The 22,692-nt window shown below is 35.0% G+C and overlaps 2 protein-coding genes across 3 annotated transcripts in view; both read right to left on the bottom strand.

Moving 5' to 3' along the window:
• Positions 1-22,692, bottom strand: part of TINAG (tubulointerstitial nephritis antigen) — a 213,661-nt gene that overhangs the window by 148,012 nt on the left and 42,957 nt on the right. The gene's annotated exons all lie outside the window — the stretch shown is intronic.
• Positions 10,406-10,999, bottom strand: LOC138148021 (protein S100-A10-like). The gene has a single exon (XM_069070643.1). The coding sequence runs from the start codon at positions 10,970-10,972 to the stop codon at positions 10,724-10,726; it is 249 nt and encodes an 82-aa protein (XP_068926744.1). The 5' UTR covers positions 10,973-10,999; the 3' UTR covers positions 10,406-10,723.

Below are 22,692 nucleotides of genomic sequence, written 5' to 3'. Positions count from 1 at the left end.
TAAATCAAGGGTTCTTTCTCAGTAATGGGTTCAGATTTTTAAAAATAAATTTCTATTTACAGTATCTCATATATTATATTCAATGCATACAATCTTTTATATATTGTATCTCTCCCCCTCCCCTTACCAGAGAGCCATAATTAATTCAAAAAAATTTTTTAAGCAACAAAAAGAAAACTAAAAAAAAAATCAGCTAAAATTGATCAGCGCATCAAAAAATGCCAATATCATCGTAGATGCCTTAATTTTGTTAATCAAAGAAGATTTCAAGCAAAAACTTTTCAATTTCATGAAAACAAAATTGTCTTTTATGTTTTCTAACTGTATCTCTCCTTTGTTTGGTTAAGAATTTATCCTTTATCCTTAGCTGTTAAAGGTATATGATCTATTTATCTTCTGTTGTTTTTATAATATGATCTGTAATATTCAGATTGTGTTTACATTTTTTATTTATTTTGGAATATGGTATAAGATGTTGATCTAAGCCAAGTTTCTGGGTTCAGATATTTAAAATGGTGCATACCAAAGGTGGAAACAAGGACACATAACCAAGAGCAATTCATCACCTAAGAAGAATGTGAAGAATAATAAAGCCCCAAAAGAATTAGACCTTGTAAAAAACATACTAAGGAAAATAGAGAAGGCTTTATGAAGGAAATTTAGAACAAAATATAAGGGGAATAAAGACATAAGTCTACCATTTGGGGTAGGTGGTATAATAGTAACAGAAAGAGAAGAAAAACCTAATCCTCCTTTCCCTACTTTCCTTCTATGCAACAGCCCAACCCCAACCCAAATTCAGATTTTATTATTGACTCCGTCTAGCTCAGATAAGGTGAACCTTTTTTGCCTTGTCTTGCTGGAAATCAAACGTCCATAATCAGGAATATGCTGGTAAATGTTCAATAACCAGATCTCTAAGGGGAAAATAAACACATGACACACTTTTAAATTTAATCTGTGTTATTAACATTTTCTCTATCACTTTCCTCAATCTAGAAAATAAACAAAACAATAAATCAAGACCTGATTCCTAGTATTTACTGATTTCTGAAATAGAAGATTCCCCCTAAAAATTTAATAACTGGCCTGTTTGAACTGGCTTTAGCAAATTTTTGCTATTCTTCCTGCAATGTCATCAATATTCCCTGAAATGAGTCTTTTGGAGCTGTCTTATAACCTTGCATTGCTGAGACAAGTCCAGTCTATGAAAGTCAGCCTTCGCAGATAACATGTGTCTATAATTGTGTATAAAGTTCTCCTGGTTCTGCTCTCCTCAGTAAGCATCAGTTTATATAAGTCTCTTAAGGTTATTATAAAGTCCATCTGCTCCTTGTTTCCTATAGCACAATAGTATTCCATTACATTCATATAAAACTTGTTTAACCATTCCCCAACTGATAGGCATCCCCTTGATTTCCAATTCTTTGCCACCACAAAAAGAGATGCTATAAATATTTTTTTTTACACACAGGTCCTCCTCCTACTAGTATGATCTCTTTGTGATACAGCCTTGGAAGTGGTATTGCTGGGTCAAAGGGTATGCACATTTGTATAGCCCTTTGACCATAGTTCCAAATTGCTCTCCAGAATGGTTGGATTAGTTCACAACTCCACTAACAATGCATTAGTGTTCCAACTTTTCCACATCTTCTCCAGAATTTCTCATTTTCCTATTTTGTCATCTTAGCAAATCTGACTTGTAATATGTGGTACCTCAGAGTTGTTTTGATTTGCATTTCTCTAATCAATAGTGATTTAGAACATTTTTTCATGTGCTTATGGCTATCTTTAATTTCTTCAACAGTAAGAACAATCTTGTTTGCATGTATTCATCTCCCTAAGTCTTAACACATTAATTGGTACCAAATAGAGAGTACTTAATAAATGCATTATCTATTTATAGGTCAATAAGTTTAATGCCAATATCTGCTAAAATGCTACAATAGATTATTAAAGGGATGATTAATGAGCACTTAATGAGGATGTGATCATTTTGAAAGTCATGTCATATTGATGTCATTTCCTTTTGTGACAGAGCTATTGAACTCATTGACCAGGAGGATGTGGTGGACCTAGGCATAGTTATATTTCATAAATGTATTCAAAAACATCCTTTATACTCTCCTTGTGAGTAAGGCAGATATATATTAGATGCTAGTACTTTAGAATGATTTTGAGTTAGTGGAATAATTGACCCTATGGAAGGAGAAAAAAGAAGAGAGAGCCACAAAGATCTATCAATCAACCAATATCTGTTAAGAGCCTATCTTGCGGAGACAGGGAGCCAAGCTAAGTGAGTAAAGGCAGAGATCCACTTGAACTCTCCTCCAAACCCCTACAAATACCTTTAGATAAAGACTCTAAACAAATTCTAGAGTAAAAGTGGCAGAACCCACAAAAAGACAGAGTGAAACAATTTCCTCACTGAAGACAACTTAGAAGTTCAGCAAGAAAGGTCTGTTGTATCAAGGTGAGAGGATAGTATAGTTCAGCACAGGTCATGCCAGAAAGAAATAATTCAACTTTCATGGAGCCAAAGTCAGGATAACAGAAGATTAAACAGTCTCTTCATTAAAGTATCAAAGGACCTGAAATATTACATTATAGAGGGAAAAGGAGGTAGGATTACAATCAAGAATCACTAACAAAACTGAGTGTAATCTTTAAGGGGCAAAATGATATTCAATGACAGAGGACTTTTCGAGCATTCTTAATGAAAAGACCAGAGCTGAATAGAAAATTTGACTTTCAGATACAAAATCCAAGACAAGCATAAAAAGGGAAACAGGAAAGGGAAATAAAAAAACTTAATGAGGTTAAACTGTTTTCATTTCTACATGGGAAGATGATACGTAACTCATAAGAACTTTCTCATTATTAGGGCAGTTACAAGGAGTAAATAGAGGGTGCAGATGTAAGTTAAATATGGAGGAATGATATCTAAAAAATAAAATTAAAGAGTAAGAGAGGGATGTACTGCAAGAAAGGGGAAGGGAGACATAGAGTGGGGTAAATTACTTGATATAAAAATTTGAGAAAAAGGTTTTTATAATGGAGGGGAAAAGGGAAGGGGAGGGGGAGTTAGTGAATCTTACTGTCATCAGAATTGGCTCAAAGAGGGAATAACATACACTTTCAATCGGGTATAGAAATCTATCTTACCCTACAGGAGGGGAAGAGGGGAAGTGAAGGGGTGAAGGGTAATATAAGAGAGGGCAGACTGGGTTAGAGGGTAGTCATAAGCAAAACACTTGAGGAGGAACAAGGTGAAAGGAGAGAGAATAGAATAAACAGGTCTGGGGGAAATAAGATGGCATGAAATACAGCTAGCAATAGTAACTATGAAAAAAAAATCTGACTTAGCACCCACCCAGAAACACCTGGCCGTGTAACCTTGAGCAAGTTACTTAACCCTAATTGCTTAGGGGCAGCCAGGTGGCTCAGCAAGTAAGAGCACCGGCTCTAGTGTCAGGATGACCTGGGGATCAAATCCGGGCACAGATACTTAGCACCACACCCAGAAATAACTGGTCGTGTAACCTTGAGCAAGTTACTTAACTCCGATTGCTTTAAAAAAAAATCTGAAGCAAGTTTCTCAGATAAGGCCTCATTTCTCTGACATGTAATCTGAGTAAAATTTGTAAAAATAAGGGCCATTCCCCAATTGATAAATGATCAAAAGATATGAACAGTTTTTAGAAGAAGTAAATGAAGCTATCATAGACATATGAAAAAATGTCCTAACTTGCTATTCATTTGAGAAATGCAAATTAAAACAATTCTGAGGTACTACTTCATGTCTATTAGATTTGCAAATAGTACAGAAAAGAAAAATTAGAAAGGTTGGAGGGGATGTGTGTGTGTGTGTGTGTGGGGGGGAATGACACATTAATGTACTGTCCGTGGAGTTGTAAATTGCTTCAATCATTCTGTAGAGCAATTTGGAACTATATCCAAATGGTTATAAAACCATGCATACCCTTTGACTTAGCAATACCACTACTAGGTCTGTATCCCAAAAGAGATTTTTAAAAAGGAAAAGGATCTATATGTACAAAAATATTTATAGCAGCTCCTTTCTTGTGGCAAAGAATTAGAAATTGAGGGGATGCCCATCAATTGGGGAAATAGTTTTAACAAATTGTGGTATGTGATGGAAAACTATCATACTATAAGAAATGATGAGCAGGATGCTCTCAGAAAGATTTACTTGAGCTGATGCAAAGTGAAATTTACCATTTACAAAGTAACAACAGTATTGTAAGATGATCAACTGTGAATGACTTAGCTATTTTAAGAAACACAATGATCGAAGACAACTCTGCTGAATGACTTAGGATGAAAAATGCCATCCATTCCCAGAGAAAGAACTGATAGTGTCTGAATACAGACTGGAGCATACTGTTTTTTTGTCTTCTTCATTTTTCTTGAGGCTTTGTTTTTTAGGGTTTTTTTTTTTGTCTATGTTTTCTTTCACAACATAACTGTTGTGGAAATGTTTTGCAGGACCACACATGTAGTACCTTTATTGAATTGCTTTCTCAATGAGGGGGCTGAAGGGGGAGAAAAGAAGAGAATTTAAAACTCAAAAATTTAAAAAAATGTTAAAAATCATTTTTACATATAAGTAGGGGAAAATAAATTATTAAACAATAAAAGAAGCAAAAATAAATAAAAGAATATATAAATAAAAAGAACCTATTATGTGTTGGTCACTATGTCAACTTCTGGGGATACAAAAAAAGGCAAAGATAGTCTCTGTCCTCTAAATGGGGAGAAAAATATACAAAGAAATACAAAGAAAAATTTTTGTAGGATAAATAAGAAATAAGCAACAGAGGGAAGACACTAGAATTAAGAGGAATTCATAAGAATATAGATTTATAGCTGAAAAGAATCTGAGAGGTCATCAAGTTCAAACCACTTATTTTACAGAGGAGGAAATTAAGGCCTAGAGATTTTTAATGACTTGCCCAGGGTCATCATCTAATTAGTATCTGAGGGATGATTCAAAATAGAATTTTTCCATCTCTAAGGCCAGTGATGTCTCCACTGTACCACACTAGCAAAGAGAGTTCACATTTAGCTAGTAATTTAACAGTGTGCAAAGTATTGTCATCAAGATATATGTGGTAGATAGTATGAGCAGTTGTGTTAAAATTTTGCAGAAGATGAAACTGAAAATCATAGAAGTTAAGGGCCTACAAATACCTAAAAGAAATTAAAGAAAGGAAAAGGTCCTCTACATAGAAAAATATTTGTAGTGGCTCTTTTTGAGGTAGCAAAACAAAACTCAAGACTAAAAGGATGTACAACAATTGAGGAATGGCTGAATAAATTATGGTATATGAATATGATGGAGTCGTATTTTGATGCAAGAAAAGAGGATATAGATTATTTCAAAGAGCCATGAAAAGAATTATATGACGTGATCCAGAGTAAAGTGAGCAGAACCAGAAAAACTTATACTATAACAACAATATTATTAAAAAAGAACAATTTTGCAGACAGTAACAAACTGATGAAGAATGAAATGAGCAACACAAAGAAAACAATTTATACAATTACATTAATCTAAAAGCAACTTTGAAAACTATTTTAAGAACATGATAAATACACATTCCAAATGACCAATGATAAAGCATACTTTCTATTACAGGGAAATGGCCGATTTAAGATGAAGAACAAGACATATTTTGTACACAGCCATTAAGGGAATTTTTTTCCCCTTAATTATCCATATTTGTTACTGTCTCTTTTCTTTTTTTCTCAGTGAAGAGGCCACTAAGAGGAGAGAATTTAGATCTTGCCATTTTTTTTTTCAGTGAGAGGTAAGGGTGGTACAGATGTAAAATGTTGCATGTACCTTTAGATGAGGTCATTGTATTATTAGTTTTACTTAGCTGCTTTACTTTGTTATAAGAGAATTCTAAGTAACCTGTAAATATCTGCAATGTAAAGAAAAAAACAAATTTAAAACAAATTGATCAAAACTACAAAAAGGATTTTATACATAATTTTTAAAAGATAAGGGCCTAGTCTAAGGTGTGAGTGCTTAACCAAGAGAAGATTTGGATTTGGGGTAAGAATTGAAGAAGAACTGAGGATAACTGTCTTTGAAGGAATCCTCTAGAGAAAACAGATTAGCCTCATTCTCTATAGTTCCAAAGGATATAACTGGTATGAATGCCTGGAGTTATAGGACAGTAGATTTCAAAGACAGATATACACCTGTGTGTATACACATACATATACATATTGTATCCTTATACATGAATACATGCACACATATATATGTGCATGTTTGTATGTATATCCTTAATAACCAGAGCAGCCCACAAAATGGAATTTCAGAATGGGTGACTCTGAGCTATACTTCACTAGAATGAGATGTTTAATTTTCTGTAAGTGATAGCATATGGGGCTTCCTGAATCACATAAGACATCAATTACTTAAGGATGCATACAAATTGGAAGATTTTATATTTTTATTATTTAAAAACATTAAAACCAGGAATGGTCATTTCCCCTCTCGTTATTGGTATGCTGGTAACAGAGACATTACCTAGAAATAACTTTCACTTCTTAGATAAAATTATTTTTTTTTCTTGAAAGTTGAGAAGCAATCATGTTATGCCAGGAATTCTATTTTGGGAGTCCACTTTTAGGATTTTTCAGGGTTTTACAACTTGTTTTAACAACCTAAAATTATTTCCTCATTGTCCTACAAAACAAGTCCATTATGTTGTAGTAGTTGAAGCAGGATAGACACCCACATTGCCTTGCAATTATCTTTGCCTCTTGACATCAGATAATCTGCCATAATCAGCACAATGCAAATTGTGCATCCCTTCATTCCATGATAATTGCATTGCTCAGTAAATTACAAGTGCTTTTCACAGGTTTGTGAATAAAAGTAGGAATTAGTCTGACTGCACCTCCAGTGCTCTCCTAATGAAATAAGCATGACTTCCCTGGATGCTAAACTTGGTTAATGGAACACCAGGTCCTTCTCTTTGCATTTATATAGTATTTTTTTAAGGTTTCAAAGGAATTGTACATATTTTATCTTATTTGATCTTCATACCAATCCTAAAAGGCAAGGGCAGTAATTATCTCCATTTTATAGGTGAGGAAACTGAGGCAGACTGAGACCAAAGAACATGCCTAGGGTCACATGGCTATTAGGATCACATTTGAACTCAGATCTTCCTGATTCAAACTTCAGTGCTCCATAATGTCTAAGTGAAAAATTGGTAAGAAAAGGAGAGAATTTTGAACTCAAAAATTTTAAAAGAGATTTCAAAAATTATTTTTACATATGAGGGAAAATAAAATATTAATCAATATAAAAGCAAAAATAAATAAAGGAATATATAAATAAATAAAAACCTATTATGTGTCAGTCAGTATGTCAAGTTCTGGGGATACAAAGACTGAGATCAAAGAACTTGCCCAAGGTCACATAGCTACTAGGGTCAGTGTACCATGCAATTATAATTTATTTATTATCATTATTCTACTATTTTAAGACATAAATTGGAAGTTAATAATACTGTGTATCTTTTAAAATTTATTTTTATTTTTGTATCATCTTCATTTTCAGATATCTTCCTTTCCTCACCATCCATTGTAATATAGGAAGGTAAGAAGAAGAAAAAATCAGCTTGGAAGAATTTATTTAACACCTCAGCCAAGTCTAACAGCATATACAATGTACCAATAAGAAATTTCCCCTACTTCAAAGAAGGGAAGAATGTGCATTATGTCATCTCTTCTTCAGGACCAAAATTAGTCCTTATAATTTTACCAAATTAGATTTGGTTTTGTCATTGTGATTGCTGTTCTTTTCATTTACATTGTTGTAGTCATTATGTATATTGTTTTCCAGGTTCTGCTTACTTCACTATGAATCATTTCCTATGTGTCTTACCACACGTTGCATTTTTCATATTCTCCCAGTCTTGGTGTTTGATATACCACCATTTTTTTAACCATTTCTCAATCAATAAAGATCTATTTTGTTTACAATTCTTTGTGGTCACAAAAAAAAGTGCTATGAGCATTTTGGTATTTGTGGTACCTTTCTTTTTATTATTATTATCAGGATATGTGCCCAACACTGGGATCCCTTAATTAAATAATATGGACAATGTACTTACTTTTGTAGCATAAACTCTTTTCCAAAATGTATAGACAAAAATCACAGAACTATCAACTCTACAACCACCCCAAAATTAATGCTTTCCATCTTTTATCACCTTTGTCAATTTTCTAGGTATGAAGTAAAACCTCAATGTCGTTTTGATTTGCATTTCTCTGAGGAAGCATTCTTTCACTTGTCAATAGTCTAATTCTTTTTGAGAATTATTCATCTATATCTTTTGGTCACCTTGGAATATTCTTGGTCATAAGTATTTGCTTTAATACTCTCTGTCTTTGTCTCTCTCTTTCTCCATACATATAATATATATATATATATATATATATATATAGTATATAAACATATATATTTTATATCAGACTCTTTTTAGAGATATTTGATACAAAATTCCTTTTTCCCTCAAATAGCTCCTCTTCATCATATTAGATGATATAATTTTGTAATCAATATTATTTTATATTTTTGTGAGCACCTATATCCCCATATTTGTTTAAAAAATCTTCTCTTAGCCATATGTGTTAAAGAAATGTTGTCTCTTTACTAAATAGTTTAAATTGTGACCTTTAATGTTTAGATTGTCCATTAAAATTTAATTCATTTTTTTAATTTTTCAAATGCTTTATTAACTTCTGATTTACATCATTCATTTCCACCAGATTTTGAGCTACAAATTTTCTCCCTGTTATTCCCCTACCCACCGCCCAAAAATAGCAGTCCCACAGGATATCCCCTCCTCCAATCTGAATCTTGAATTCCAGAATCATTCCCTTCCTCCCTTGTCACCCACCCTTACTGGGAAGATAAGCAGTTCAGTATAGGTTGTATAACTGTGGCTAATGCAAAACAATAATATAGTAGATATATTGTAAAAGACTGACTATATTTTCCTCCCTTCTATCCCACCTCCCACTTGTTCTATTCTCTATTTTGATCCCACCCCTTTTCAAAAGTGGGTGCTTCCAACTTCCCTCCCCCCCAGCCTGCCCTCCCTTCCATTATACCCCCTCTCATCCCCTTCCCCCCCCTACTCTGCTGGAGGGTGAGATACCCTATTTAGTGTGTATTTCATTCCCTCCCCAAGCCACATTCAATGGGAATAAGGTTGACCCATTCCCTTTTGCTTTCCTATTCTTCCCCTCTATTGTAACCATTTTCCCTTGCCTCTTCTATATGAGATAGTTTACCCCATTCTGTCTCTCCCCATCTCCTCTCATTATATTCCTCTCTCACCTCTTAATTTCACCTTTTAAGTATCATACCTTCCTGTTAAATTGGGCCTGTGCCCTCTATCTATGTATACCTGTAAACATATATACACACATTCACATATGTATGCATATGCCCATATACCCTCATATATATATTTCTATTTCTATTCCCTTCAACTACTGAGAAAAGTTTCATAAGTTACAATTATTGTTTTTCCATATAGGAATGTTAATAGTTCAACTCTGATAAGTTCCTTATGATTTCTTTTCCCTGTTTACCTTCTCATGCTTCTCTTGCTTCTTGTATCTGAATGTCAAATTTTCTATTCAACTCTGTTTTTTTTTTTTCAGCAAGAATGTTTGTAAGTCCTCTATTCCACTGAATGACCATATTTTCCCCTGAAACATGATACTCAGTTTTGCTGGGTAGGTGACTCTTGGTTTTAATCCCAGCTCCTTTGCCCTCCAGAATATCATACTCCAAGCCCTTTGATCCCTCAGTGTAGAAGCTGCCAGATTCTGGGTTATCCTGATTGTGTTTCCACAATATTCAAATTGTTTCTTCCTGGCTGCTTGCAATATTCTCTCCTTAATCTGGGAATTCTGGAACTGGGCTATAATATTCCTAGGAGTTTTCTTTTGGGGATCTTTTTTAGGAGGTGATTGGTGGATTCTTTCAACCTCTATTTTGCCCTCTGGTTCTAAAACATCAGGGCAGTTTTCTTTGAGAACTTCCTGGAGGATGATTTCTAGGTTATTACTTTGATCATGGCTTTAAGATAGTCCAATAATTTTTAAGTTATCTCTCCTGGATCTATTTTCCAGGTTTGTGGTTTTTCCCATGAGATATTTCACATTGCCTTCTATTCTTTCATTTGTTTGGATCTGTTCAATAGCACCTTGATTTCTCATAAAGTCATTAGCTTCCATTTGCTCCAATCTAATTCTGAAGCAATGATTCTCCTCAGTGAGCTTTTGAGATTCTTTTTCCATCTGGCAAATTTGGCTTTTTAAGGCATTCTTCTCCTCATTGCCTTTTTTTAAAAAGATGTTTTTTTCTTTTTATTGTTGGGGTAGAGGTTGCATATAATATAAAAAAAATCAAAAGCTTATCTGACATATATTTGTATTTTCTTTTCCTAGCTGTCAAATTGTAAGCCTGGAGTTCGTTTATACATTCTAGGGGCCTGGATCTGCTCATGTAATTGTCTTATCCTAAGGGTAGCTATGTGGGAATATCTCAAAAGTGACAACTCAGGATACTGCAATGGATCAGGATTGGGAGGAGTTCCTTGGCTTGGGTTCATTTCTTCCCCTTCTGCTTCATGTGTACAACAAAATAGTCATTTCATGCGATGGTCAGCACAGCAATTAGTGAAAAGAAACTCTGGAAACCCACTTTGCCATCTTGGCACTGGTCCAGGTCTTTCATAATCTTGTCTACAGCTAAAGGGTCTTTCTGGTTTTCTAAGAATCCAGGGAACTCTTTTTCCACGAGAACCCTTAGATCTTCTTTTGTTAAGTAGTCTTTGTCTCCAGCAAACTTGTGAAACATAAACAGCATAATTTCCATGGCATTTTCCATTTGAGATGGCATGTTGGCAGTCTTCTGAAACCTTGCTTAAGCAAGAAGCAGCTGCTGAGCATGAAGGGAACAAGAAGACTGCCTCCTCATTGCCTTTTTGAGCCTCTTTTGCCATTTGAGTTAGTCTATTTTTTAAGGTGTTATTTTCCTCAGTCAGGCTGTTGACTCTCAATTTGTAATTTTCTTGCATCGTTCTCATTTCTCTTCCCAGTTTTTCCTCCACTTCTCTTATCTGCTTCTTAAGGTCCTCTATGGCCTATAACCAGCTTGTATTTTCCTTTGAAGCTTTTGGTGCAGGATTTCTGACTTCACTGTCTTCCTCCTGTTCCATGCTTTGCTCCTTTTTGTCCCCAAAATAGGAGTCTAATTTTGGGTTTTTCTGTTTGCTTTGTTTCCTTTGCCTAGGCATGTTGCCACTCAATTACTTGACTTTTGGGCTTTTTGCCACAGTAGGACTCTGCTACCAGACAGGGGAGCTTTCATTCCAAATGCTGAGGTTTTCTCAGCTGCTGGAGGTATTAGATGGGTGCCCTCTCTGAGGTCTCCACATGCTCTGGCAAGCTGGCCACACACCCCAGGACCTCCACCCTAGATTGCAATCCAGATCCATGGAGGTTAAAGCAAGAGCAATTACCCCTCAGACTGGTGCTTGTTCCCCCTACACTCTGCAGACCAGGAGCTGAAGCTGCCACGTGGTCCTGGCTAGCTGTGCTGGCATCTCAGGGGGTTCTCACCCCCCCACACTCCCACTTACTGGGTCCCAAAGTCCAGACTTCACTGACCTCTCACTTTGTCCTTCGCGTCTATGTGTTGATAAATCTGGAAGTGGCCACAGCTGCTGCTGAGCTGGACTCCCTCTGGCTGGTGGCTGGTCAGGCCTGCCCTAGGGCTAAAGTGTCTACATGGGGCTGGGCTCGGCTCCCAGAGTGCGCTGGCAAATCGGCCAGCCGGGCTGTCCTCAGCGCAAGGTTAGCTTCTATGTGTCATTTTGTGGGTTCTGCTTCTCCAAAGTTTGTTCAGAGTCCCCTTTTTACATGGATTGGGGAAGGTAGAAGCCAGAGCAGCAGGGAGGTCCTGCTTCTACTCCACCATCTTGACTCCACCCCCATCCATTTTAATGTTATTGTGTTATGTGAGTGATTTATATTTTATTTCTATCAAACTAGTTACCACTTTTCCCAGTTATAATTGCCCATCTGTAATCTATTATAACTGAATTATAAAGAAGAACTACTACTCTTGTCAAATAGGGAGTTTTTCACCCAAATAGTAAATGTTCTCCTGTTTATTACACACTGTACTATTATTGGGTTCAGTTGTTTCTAATTTTTCCTTAACTAGTCTGTTCCACTGAATAAATAAGATACAATCCATCTAAAACAGAGTTTCTGTTTTCCTTTAGTAGTTAGTTCAATTTCATTTTCTGAGATTAAATGCTTAAGGGCTATATAGTCTGTGAAATTTTGTATTTAATATTTTTGTTGAAATGCATAGTAGCTTCTGGATTTATTTTTCATCTTGGTGGTGATAGCCATTCATTTTTATTTTGATAATTTGATTTTCTCCCTTTTGATCACGTTCTCTAAAGTATAATTATTTTTATTTCTTCTTTCTATGAACAATATTTCACTTTTCTTTATCCATTCTATACTCTTCTCATTTCCCAATTAGTCTGCTGATGTCTTATTAACAGTTTTCCCTTTTGTACTTATACTAGATTTCCTTATTTATTTTCTATTTTTCTTGAATTTCATATTTAAATTGTTATTCCTCTTTTCTACTTTGTTAATAGTATGTTGTAATATATATAATCTTTCCTCTAAAATTGCTTTGACTACAATTGAGAAATTGCGACGTTATCTCATTATTGCTGTTCTCTTTCACATATTCATTAATTTTTTCTGTGATCATTACATCAAATCATGTAACCAGCAAGATGTATGTAATAATACATCAAAAAAGGTTTTAGCTAGTATTAACCTTATACCAGAGATGGTCAAAAATTAGGAAAATGTAATTTTCTAATTAGGAAAATGTAAAAACAAATTACAATTTGGGGGTAGAGACTATTGTCAAAATCTCAAAGGAATTATTTACTAGATTTAGAGTTATTACATCTATTTCTGCAAAAAAGAAGTTCACCTCATCTAAAAGATAAAGCAGTCATTAATTGACTCGGGCAGTTTGATTGAGTTCCCCTCAGGGTCTCAACCCTAACCCAGATCCACTAGCCTATTGAACTAAAAACAAGGAACCTCATAGTCTTGTGATTAAGGGTCATATTGTTAGAATTCATCTTACCCCTCCTGGAGTGCTGTAATGCAAGAAGAAATGGTAGACACCTGTTTTGCCCAACCACTTGAAGGAAAGTAACTGAGGATAAATAAAAATTAGGCAGAGGTAGTGATGTCCTGTATGAAATTCTCAGAGCTGTGGCTCAGAGAAATCAAACATTGGGCATGATAGTAATAATGACAAAATAGTCAACTAGGTGATAGTTCACTTGAACAAAGAGATTGCCTTGGGCACCATTATTTCACACCAGAGCAGGTAAAAGACTCCCAACAAACAAGTGGTGGAGATCTATGTGGCAGCATAGGAAGACAGAGAAGGAAGGGGTACCAAAGCTTAAGAAAGATTCCTAAAAGTAAGTCATAGGAAATAAAAAAAGAAACACTGAAAAACTAATAGATAGAGTAAAAATCTAAATAAAGTTTTCCCCATAAGCAGACAAACCAGTAGAGAGAATTATAAGAATAAAAAGAAATATGAGTAGACCCAACAAAGAAATTGAAGGATTTTAAATAAATATGATAACATGAAGGAAGATTAACTATTATTATTTGATGGAGAACTCTGATCTCCATATGGATCATGACAGAAAAGTAAGAAATTCAGAATGGTTCAAAGGAAATAAAGAAAAATTTTGGGGCAGCTATGTGGTGCAGTGAATAGAGCACCTGCCCTAGAGTCAGGAGGTCCTGAGTTCAAATGTGAGCTCAGACATGTAAGCCTTACTAGCTTTGTGACCTGGGGCAAGTCACTTAACACTAGTTGCTCAGCCTTCCCACCCCTCCAAAAAAAAAGCAAAAAAAAAAGTCTTAAGAGGAGCAATTTTAAGTGAATTTAGGAGATAGATATGATTTCTCAATGCAACAGCTAAAACTATCATAGAGTAGGGTAGGATAAGTTGTCTAGATAATGGAAAATCTCTCCCCAAAAGTAGAAGTTCTGATAGATATAACACATCTGTGGCACAGAATTCCCCAACCTAGGAAACTTTGGCAGAGAAAACCAGCTCTATTTACTGAATTCTATAAAAGTCAAAGCAACTTACCTTGAAAAAAGGATAGCCATCAATAACGTACAGATCACAATTATTTCATAAGGACATTAAAAACAAAAAATGGACTTCAAAATATAGTAAATAATACAGGAAAACTGTACAGAACATCTGAAGAGTATTCCAGATGAAAAGCTATAGATTCCTGGCAGGAAGCAAGATTGAATCATATATATGCTTCAAACTTCTAGGCATATTGTGTTTCAATTTAACAATTTAAATAGCAAATAACATTTTGCAGGCAGCCTGTTGAAAGGTTTTCACCAATGAAAAAAAGGAAATTCAATAACAAAAGATTTTTCTACATTAATGGGAAATCAACAGAGAGAATGGAATATTTTTTATAAGCAAAGGGCCTCAAGCTACAAACTAGCATTGCATATCCTTCAAATCTGAATTTAATCATCTAAGAAAAATGGGCATTCAAGAAAAAGGGAGGCATTTGATGCTTTCCTGAACCTGAAAATTAGAACTGGCCAGATCATTTAACTTGTAAACATTAGAAACACAAGAAAACCAAAAAATGTAATTGTCAAAGGAGACCTAAGTGATAAAATTCACTCTATGTTCTTTAATGTTATTTTTAAAGGAAAAAGATTTATCTGTGTGGGAAAAAAAAGTTCACAGAAGAGCCAACAAGGGACAAAATGGATCTAAGGTACTAAAGATTTAAGGGAAGTTTTAAAAATATATATCAGGAGAAAAAAAGGTAGAAAAGTTGAAGTAATACTTCATGAGCTAAGGTCCCTAACCACATATATGAGAGTCAGTATGTTTTGGGAGAGGAAATAACAAATGGAAGTTTTATAAATGTAGAGATAGGAAGCAAGGGATAGAGGGGAATAATCAGCCAATAAGCACCTAATTTATTAAGCACCAACTATGTTTGTGACACTATGCTAAATGCTAGGATTAAAAACAAGTGAAAGTCCCCAGTTTATATTCTAATTAGCTTAAATTCTAATGAGGAGAACAATGTCCTCACGTGTAGATGTAGAATGTATGTTAAAAAAAAGAATTGACTTTTTTTTAGTGTGTGTGGTGTTATTAACAGATGGGTGGGTTAACAGGAAAGATTTCATATAAAAAGTGGTTCTTGAGTTCAGTCTTGAAGGAGTTCAAGAATTATTAAGAGGCTGAAATGAATAGGAAAAACTTTCCAGGCATGGAATTCAGTCAGTATAGTGGCAATATTTCTCTACTTGCTCCATAAATAAACAATGTAAGCTTAATAATATTAATTTTCTCAATCTATCTAGTCTCTGGATAAGGTTGGGGTGTCTATGGGATAATAAGATAAATGCAATGGAGATAAATGAAAATAGAAAGGTTTTCTTTCTACAGAAGGGAAAAAAAGAAAGAATGTAAAAAAAAATCATTCTCATGGAAGGAGTGATGTCTGCAGGAAGAGACAGGTTTTTATCTGGGAGGAACAGGAAACCATCATCTCTGAGAAAGGAGTATGTCATCCTGGATAGTATTCCATTGAGTGTGCAAGGATATTCAGCTCCTAGCATCATAGGGTCTCCTAGAAAGAGTTAGGGTAATGTAGTCTTAGGATGAACACTGACCATTAGCAAGGACAAAGTGGTAGGGTCAGGCCTCACAATTTGATACTAAGTGACTCATGCTACTCACCACTCCTTCCATCCTACATTCCTTATGTAATTTTTTAAAATTTTATTTTTAATTTGTATCCTAAAACAATCATTTTATATCATAGTGTTAAAAAAATGATTGTACATGAAAGTGCAAATGTACTATGCACAACTTGCTATTTCAATTATACAACAAAATCAGTATGGATTTTTTTTTCTTTTTTCTCCCCCCCCAAGATGGCTACCATTAGACACAAATATACATACATCACACACACACACACACACACACAAATTGTTCTATACATACTTCTATTAATCAGTTCTTTCTCTGGATGCAGATAGTCTTTCTTCATATGTCCTTTATAGTTCATTTGGGCATTTATAATAGACAAAATAACTTCTACACTCAAAGTCATTCTTAATATTGTTGTTTCTATATCCAATGTTCTCTTGGTTCTGTTCATTTTGCTCTTCATTATTTCGTGCAAGTCTTTCCATGTTTTTCTACAATCAAATTCATAATTTTTTATAGCACCATAATATTCTATCACAATCTTATGGCACAGCTTATTCAGCCATTCCCTAACTGATGAGCATCTCTGCAATTTCCAGTTCTTTGCCTCTACAAAGACAGTTGCAATAAACATTTTAGGACAAATATTTTCCCCTTTGCCTTTTCCCCTAATCTTCTTTGGAAATAGACCAAGTAGTGGTATTTCTGGGTCAAAGGGCATAGGTAGTTTAATAATTCTTTGGACATAATTCCAGATTGTTCTCCAAAATAATTACTTGGGGTGCATTCTGGGAAGACGATGGAATAAGAAATTTCCAGGCTCTCCAGATTTCCTCCACAAACAGACAGAAAATTACCACAAAATGAATGTAGAGCAGCAAAAATAAAGGGTAAAACAGTTGTCTTCCTAAAATATCTTGAGACAACCTCAGAGAAGACTCCAGGTGCTGTTTTGTTCTGAATGAAATGTACCTCTAGGTACATGTTCTAACCTCTAGGCTGACTTCACTGAATCAATAAATAGTATATAGGCCCTGAGGGAAGCAGACTAGGCCTCAAGAAATTTCACCTCAGGAATTTTCACCTCGCAGATTTTCTTTTAAAGAACAGCAGACTCTGAGTGAGAGAAGATTGAAAGACTCTCTGTTATTTCTAGAAGTCAGGTCTGGCTGTGCTGACCAAATGTAGATAGCTGTGGGGGAAGAGGAGCAAGCAAATACTAGGTGAGTGGGATATTAGTATTACAGGGAGTGAGAACATTTTCCAACAAGTGTAACTGGGACTTAAAGGAGGAAGAGAGAAGTCTCTGAGGTTGGGACCCTGGACAAAATTCAGAAAACGAAAAAAGGAACCTGAAGCCTAGGAAATAACCCACAACTCAGGATTATAACTTGATAAAATTAAAAACAAGAACAAGACAAATTAAAGATAAAAATAAGTAAGAAAAGGAAAAAGAACCCATCCATTGACAGCTAGCTACTTTGGTGTAAAAGAAGATCTGGGTTAATATTCAGAGGAAGATAGTGAAGTAAAAAGTCACTCCTACCCTAAAGAGTAACATCATATATTCACAAGCCCAAAAATAAATCTTGAAAGAACTTAAAAAGTAACTATTAAAAATCATATAAGAAACAAGGAAAAATTAGGAGAAAAAAAGCAATTCAAGAAAATTATGAAAAGAAATTTAACCAGTTGGAAAAAGAATAAAAAAGGAATTACATAATTAATTGCCATTTATAAGTGTGAGGTAAAACAGAAAGGAGGGAGGAAAGTATAATACTCACAAAAGCAATAATATGCAAACTTAATAGAAGAGAGAGATCAGATTTGATACTTTAGGAACTTTATGCTCAGGAGATGTACAAAGAGAATAAAGAAGAGATAAGCATCAAGAAAATCATAATTTAAAATTGAATGAATTAGGAAATAAAACTATTAATAGACTGGAAGGGAAGACAAATAAATGAGGATAATAGAGCATAGAAAAATACATCAAAATAGAGTTCAATCGAGCTAATGTTATCCTCACAGAGGAATATGTAGAGGACCATCACACATTTTTCACCATGGGGAATTCCTTGTTAACCAACATGCCACACTGAATTTCCTCTATCACAGTGACAAATATGTTTTTAGTGAGCATGCAAATCTCTGTTCTTTGCTTCACTTGCTATGATCATCATTGAACAAGATTATTTCTGTTGTTATATCTTCCAAAGAATCCTGAATGATCTTGATAAATAGATGGGAAATATCTTACTATAAAAAACCTGTTAAGGAAATTTTCTTCTACAAAGTAAAATGGTTTTTCATAATAGATAAACGATATTTATGATGTCACCTTTTAAGAGCAGCTAGATCATGTAGTGGATAAAGTACTAGATCTGAAGTCAGGAAAACCTGAGTTCTAATCTGTTCTCAGATACTCACTAGCTGTGTGACCCTGGGCAAGTCACTTAACCTGGTTTGCCTTAGTTTTCTAATCTATAAAATGAGCTGGAAAATAGTTGTCTTATGTAATAAATGTGTGTATATTGATATAGATAGACACACACACACATATACATATATATAAAATCACATGTTACTTTTATAAAAATAGACCTAGTGCACAGAAAGTTGTAATAAATATTTAAATATTTATAATATTTCAAATAAATATTTCAAAGATAAATCATTCTAAACAAATCAAAAGTACAAGAATCTCAGCTTATATTTTTTTCACCAAGAAATCAGACATGAAAATTTGTAAGAAATCCAAGAATTAAATTTTATACAGAACACTTTGGAAATGTTTTCTTCAAAAACTTTTGCAGATAATAGAAGGAATTTCTCCAAAGGATTCATGCAGACTTAATGATAAGAGACCATTATAACATACCAATCAAATTTTTCAATAATTTCTTTCAGAATAAAGACTTCCTTTAAAATCAAATTCCTGAGAGTCCATTCCTAGGAGTATTTTAAAAAACATTGTCCTGTCAAACCTCCAGATTTTTTTTACTCCATGTGTTTGGTTATATAGAGTGAAGAGAGAAGTCAATTTAAGGCCAGCTACCACCTTATCCACCTATAAACTGAGGGCATTTGGTTAGATGATCTAAGGTTCTTGCCAGTGCTAGCTAACATCTTAGGATTCTATAGATTCTACCTTGCACTAGAATATAGCAGAACAAAGAACTGAAGGTACTATCACTTAAAAACTAACAAGTCAGGGGCAGCCAGGTAGCACAGTGAGTAAGAGCACTGGCTCCAGTGTCGGGATGACCTGGGGATCGAATCCCAGGCTCAGACACTTAGCACCCACCCAGAAACACCTGCCTGTGTAACCTTGAGCAAGTTACTTAACCCTGATTGCTTTAAAAAAAAAACTAACAAGTCATAGATCACTTCTTCCAAAATAAGTATTATTAGAGGGAGATGGCCCAAGTATATGGCACTTGCTGCACATTTTCATTTCAAATCACACTAGTTATCATGCCCTTGCTGACAAAAAAAAAATAGGTCATTTGTTGCAGAGAGGAATGGTCACATTGGTTGTTCATGTTTGTGTAGACAAAACACAGAGGTGGTAAGAATTTTCTCTTTCCCATATCAATACATTGGTTTCCATATAGGCTTTATTTATGCAAGGCAATAGGTACAAATGAATTTTTTTGTTCAGTCTCCAATACAGACAGAGAAATTCCAAACTATAGCTTACCTTTCAGTAGTGAGTAGAATAATACAAAACTTAGAAATTCTCTCTTTATAGAAGCTGGTTTTAACCATAAACATTTACTATACAATTTTCAGCTGTCTTCTTCCTGACATACAACACATTTAAATCACCTCTTTTCCAATAATTGCTATCAACCACCTCCAGCAGCTGTCATCTGATGATGTGTGCCCAGGGAAAGTAAATTAAATTTCATATTATTTAAACCTGGATGAAAAGTAAAAAATACCAACCAACTAGATTAGTTTTGTCTATACAGTATATAACATGAATCTGATCAAGGGAACTTTTCAGTTTTCACCTATATGTCTGGGTGTCCAATGGGGACAGCCTTCATAGATAGATAGATCAATAGATTGATTGATAGATGATAGATGACAGATAGATAAACAGACAAACACCTAAACCATTTTATGCTATCCCCAGTTCCATTAAGTTATAACATTTAAAAAAATAGAATCATAATTTTTAATTGCATTCAAGACATAGCACATAATAACTCTGCACATAATGGGTTTTTGATAAATATTATTAACTTCCTAACTTAGAAATTGGCTTGCCAATATAAATGCTGTGCCATATGAATTACTTTTACAGATGTCAGTTAATATAATTTCTGAAATGTAGTTAGTGCATTGTAGTGTATAAAATGCTATACATATGTTCTCTACTCAAGTAGGGGGTTTCAATTTTTTTGTCCCTATATCCCTAGTACATGCCTCATACTTGACACAGAGAAAGTACCTAACAAAATTGGTTTAGATCTTAAAACTCCTTTGTTAATTAGGTATTATTATCTTCATTTTGCAAATAAGGAAATTGAAACTGAAAGCTTAAATATCTTTCAAAGGTTTAAAAGTGTGAGAGGCAAGATTTGAACCCAATTCTTTTTGCTCCTAAGAGCAACATTCTATCTACTACACCACAGTTACTCTAGGATAGGATATGGCATGGTTCAGAATGTCAGTCAATATACAAATTACTTTAATATTATAATGTCTTCCCAATAGCTTCACTCAAGGTTTAATACCCATCCCACAGCTGTCATTTATGTAACTTTGCTATTCCTTTTAAAAACACAGTATGACTGAGAAAATACAGAAATGAGTTTTGAATCCTTCCCTCTTTCCACTCAGTAACACTAATTATTCCCCTGAATCATTTGCATTTACTTCAGATTATAACCTAGTGACACTTCTTGGAAATACTTTTGAGGATGTTGTTTATTATACCTAGAAAATATTCAAGTGGAGGGATGCTGTTGAATTGATATAGAAACTTTAATGAAAAAATCTTCAGGTTCAGGAGAGAGATGTGACTTCCATCAGAGTTTATAATTGGTCTTAGATGACATCTTTCTTAATGAAATAAAAGTCTCTTAGTAATCATGGTCTGAATAATAGAGCCAGTCAGATTGTGGTCTGACCTTTCCCAGTCCTCACGTAGAGTTTCTATGAATTGAATCCTCTTCATTCTCTCAAAACTATTTAAAGAAAAAAGAGGAGAGATGATTTCTTGGCCAAATGAAAATATGTATGCACCTTGGTATGACTACAAATGCCCACAATCCTGGCTATAGTCATGATATTGCTGCTTTTAGTTGCTACTATATACCTTCAGCTAGCAGAAACTGTTATTTCTCAGGATTCCATTGAGAGGGACAAGGAAGGGGTCCAAGATGACCCTAGGAAATTCCAACCTTATATAGAGGCAAACTTGGAAATTGACAGTGTGATGGTTTAATCTCACTATTTCTGGGAAATATTTGCTGCCCACACAACTCCCCAACTTCTTACTTCACTCCGTTATCAGAACTCTATTACTTTATCTTAAAGTTTTGTTCCCAGTGAAAAATTTGAATCTCCCTGGATGACTAATTCTTTTTTTTTAATTTTTTAAATGCTTTATTAACTTCTGATTTACATCATTCGTTTCCGCCAGATTTTGAGTTACAAATTTTCTCCCCGTTTTTCCCCCACCCATCCCCCCAAAACAGCAGTCCCACAGGATATCCCCATCTCCAATCTGCTCTCTCCCATATTTTCTCCCATACCCGTTTCAACTTTTCCAGTGGATCTCTATGCCTCAGTGCCTGTATATCTTTTTTTTTCTTAATAACATGTAAGATGGTATTAATAATAGTACATACACACACACACACACACACACATATATATATATATATATATATATACATATATTTGAATATTTGATTTTAAAACTTTCAATTCCAGATTCATTCCCTTCCCCCCCTGCCACCCACCCCCACTGGGGAGACAGGCAGTTCAGTATAGGTTGTACATGTGCGGCTAATGCAAAACAATAACATAGTAGATGTATTGTAAAAGACTGACTATATTTCCCTCCCTCCTATCCCACCTCCCACTTGTTTTATTCTCTACTTTGATCCTGTCCCTTTTCAAAAGTGGGTGCTTCCAACTTCCCTCCCCCCCAGCCTGCCATCCCTTCCGTCATCCCCCCTCACATCCCCTTCCCCCCCTATTCTCCTGGAGGGTGAGATCCCCTATTTAGTGTGTATTTCCCTCCCTCCTCAAGCCAGATTCAATAGGAATAAGGTTGACCCATTCCCTTTTGCCTTCCTATTCTTCCCCTCCATTGTTGCCTCTTCTGTATGAGATAGTTGCCCCACTCTGTCTCTCCCCATCTCCTCTCATTATATTCCTCTCACCTCTTAATTTCACCTTTTAAGTATCATCCCTTCCTGTTAAATTGGTCCCGTGCCCTCTATCTATGTATACCTGTAAACGTATATACACACATTCACATATGTATTCATATGTCCACATACCCTCATATAAAGACATATATATTTCTAATCCCTTCAACTACTGAGAAAAGTTTCATAAGTTACAATTATTTTTTTTCCATGTAGGAATGTTAATAGTTCAACTTTGGCCAGGTGGCTCAGCAAGCAAGAGCACCGGCCCCAGCGCCGGGACGACCCGGATCAAATCCGGGCCCAGACACCCAGCACCACACCCAGAAACAACATCTGGCTGTGCAACCCCGAGCAAGCCACTCAACCCCGATTGCTTT

This window comes from Petaurus breviceps, unplaced genomic scaffold (assembly GCF_028583685.1).
Source record: "Petaurus breviceps papuanus isolate PSGF00001 unplaced genomic scaffold, PetGlider_PUasm1.0 90822, whole genome shotgun sequence".
Classification (NCBI taxonomy): Eukaryota; Metazoa; Chordata; class Mammalia; order Diprotodontia; family Petauridae; genus Petaurus; species Petaurus breviceps.
This window is presented reverse-complemented; position numbering and strand designations above follow the sequence as displayed.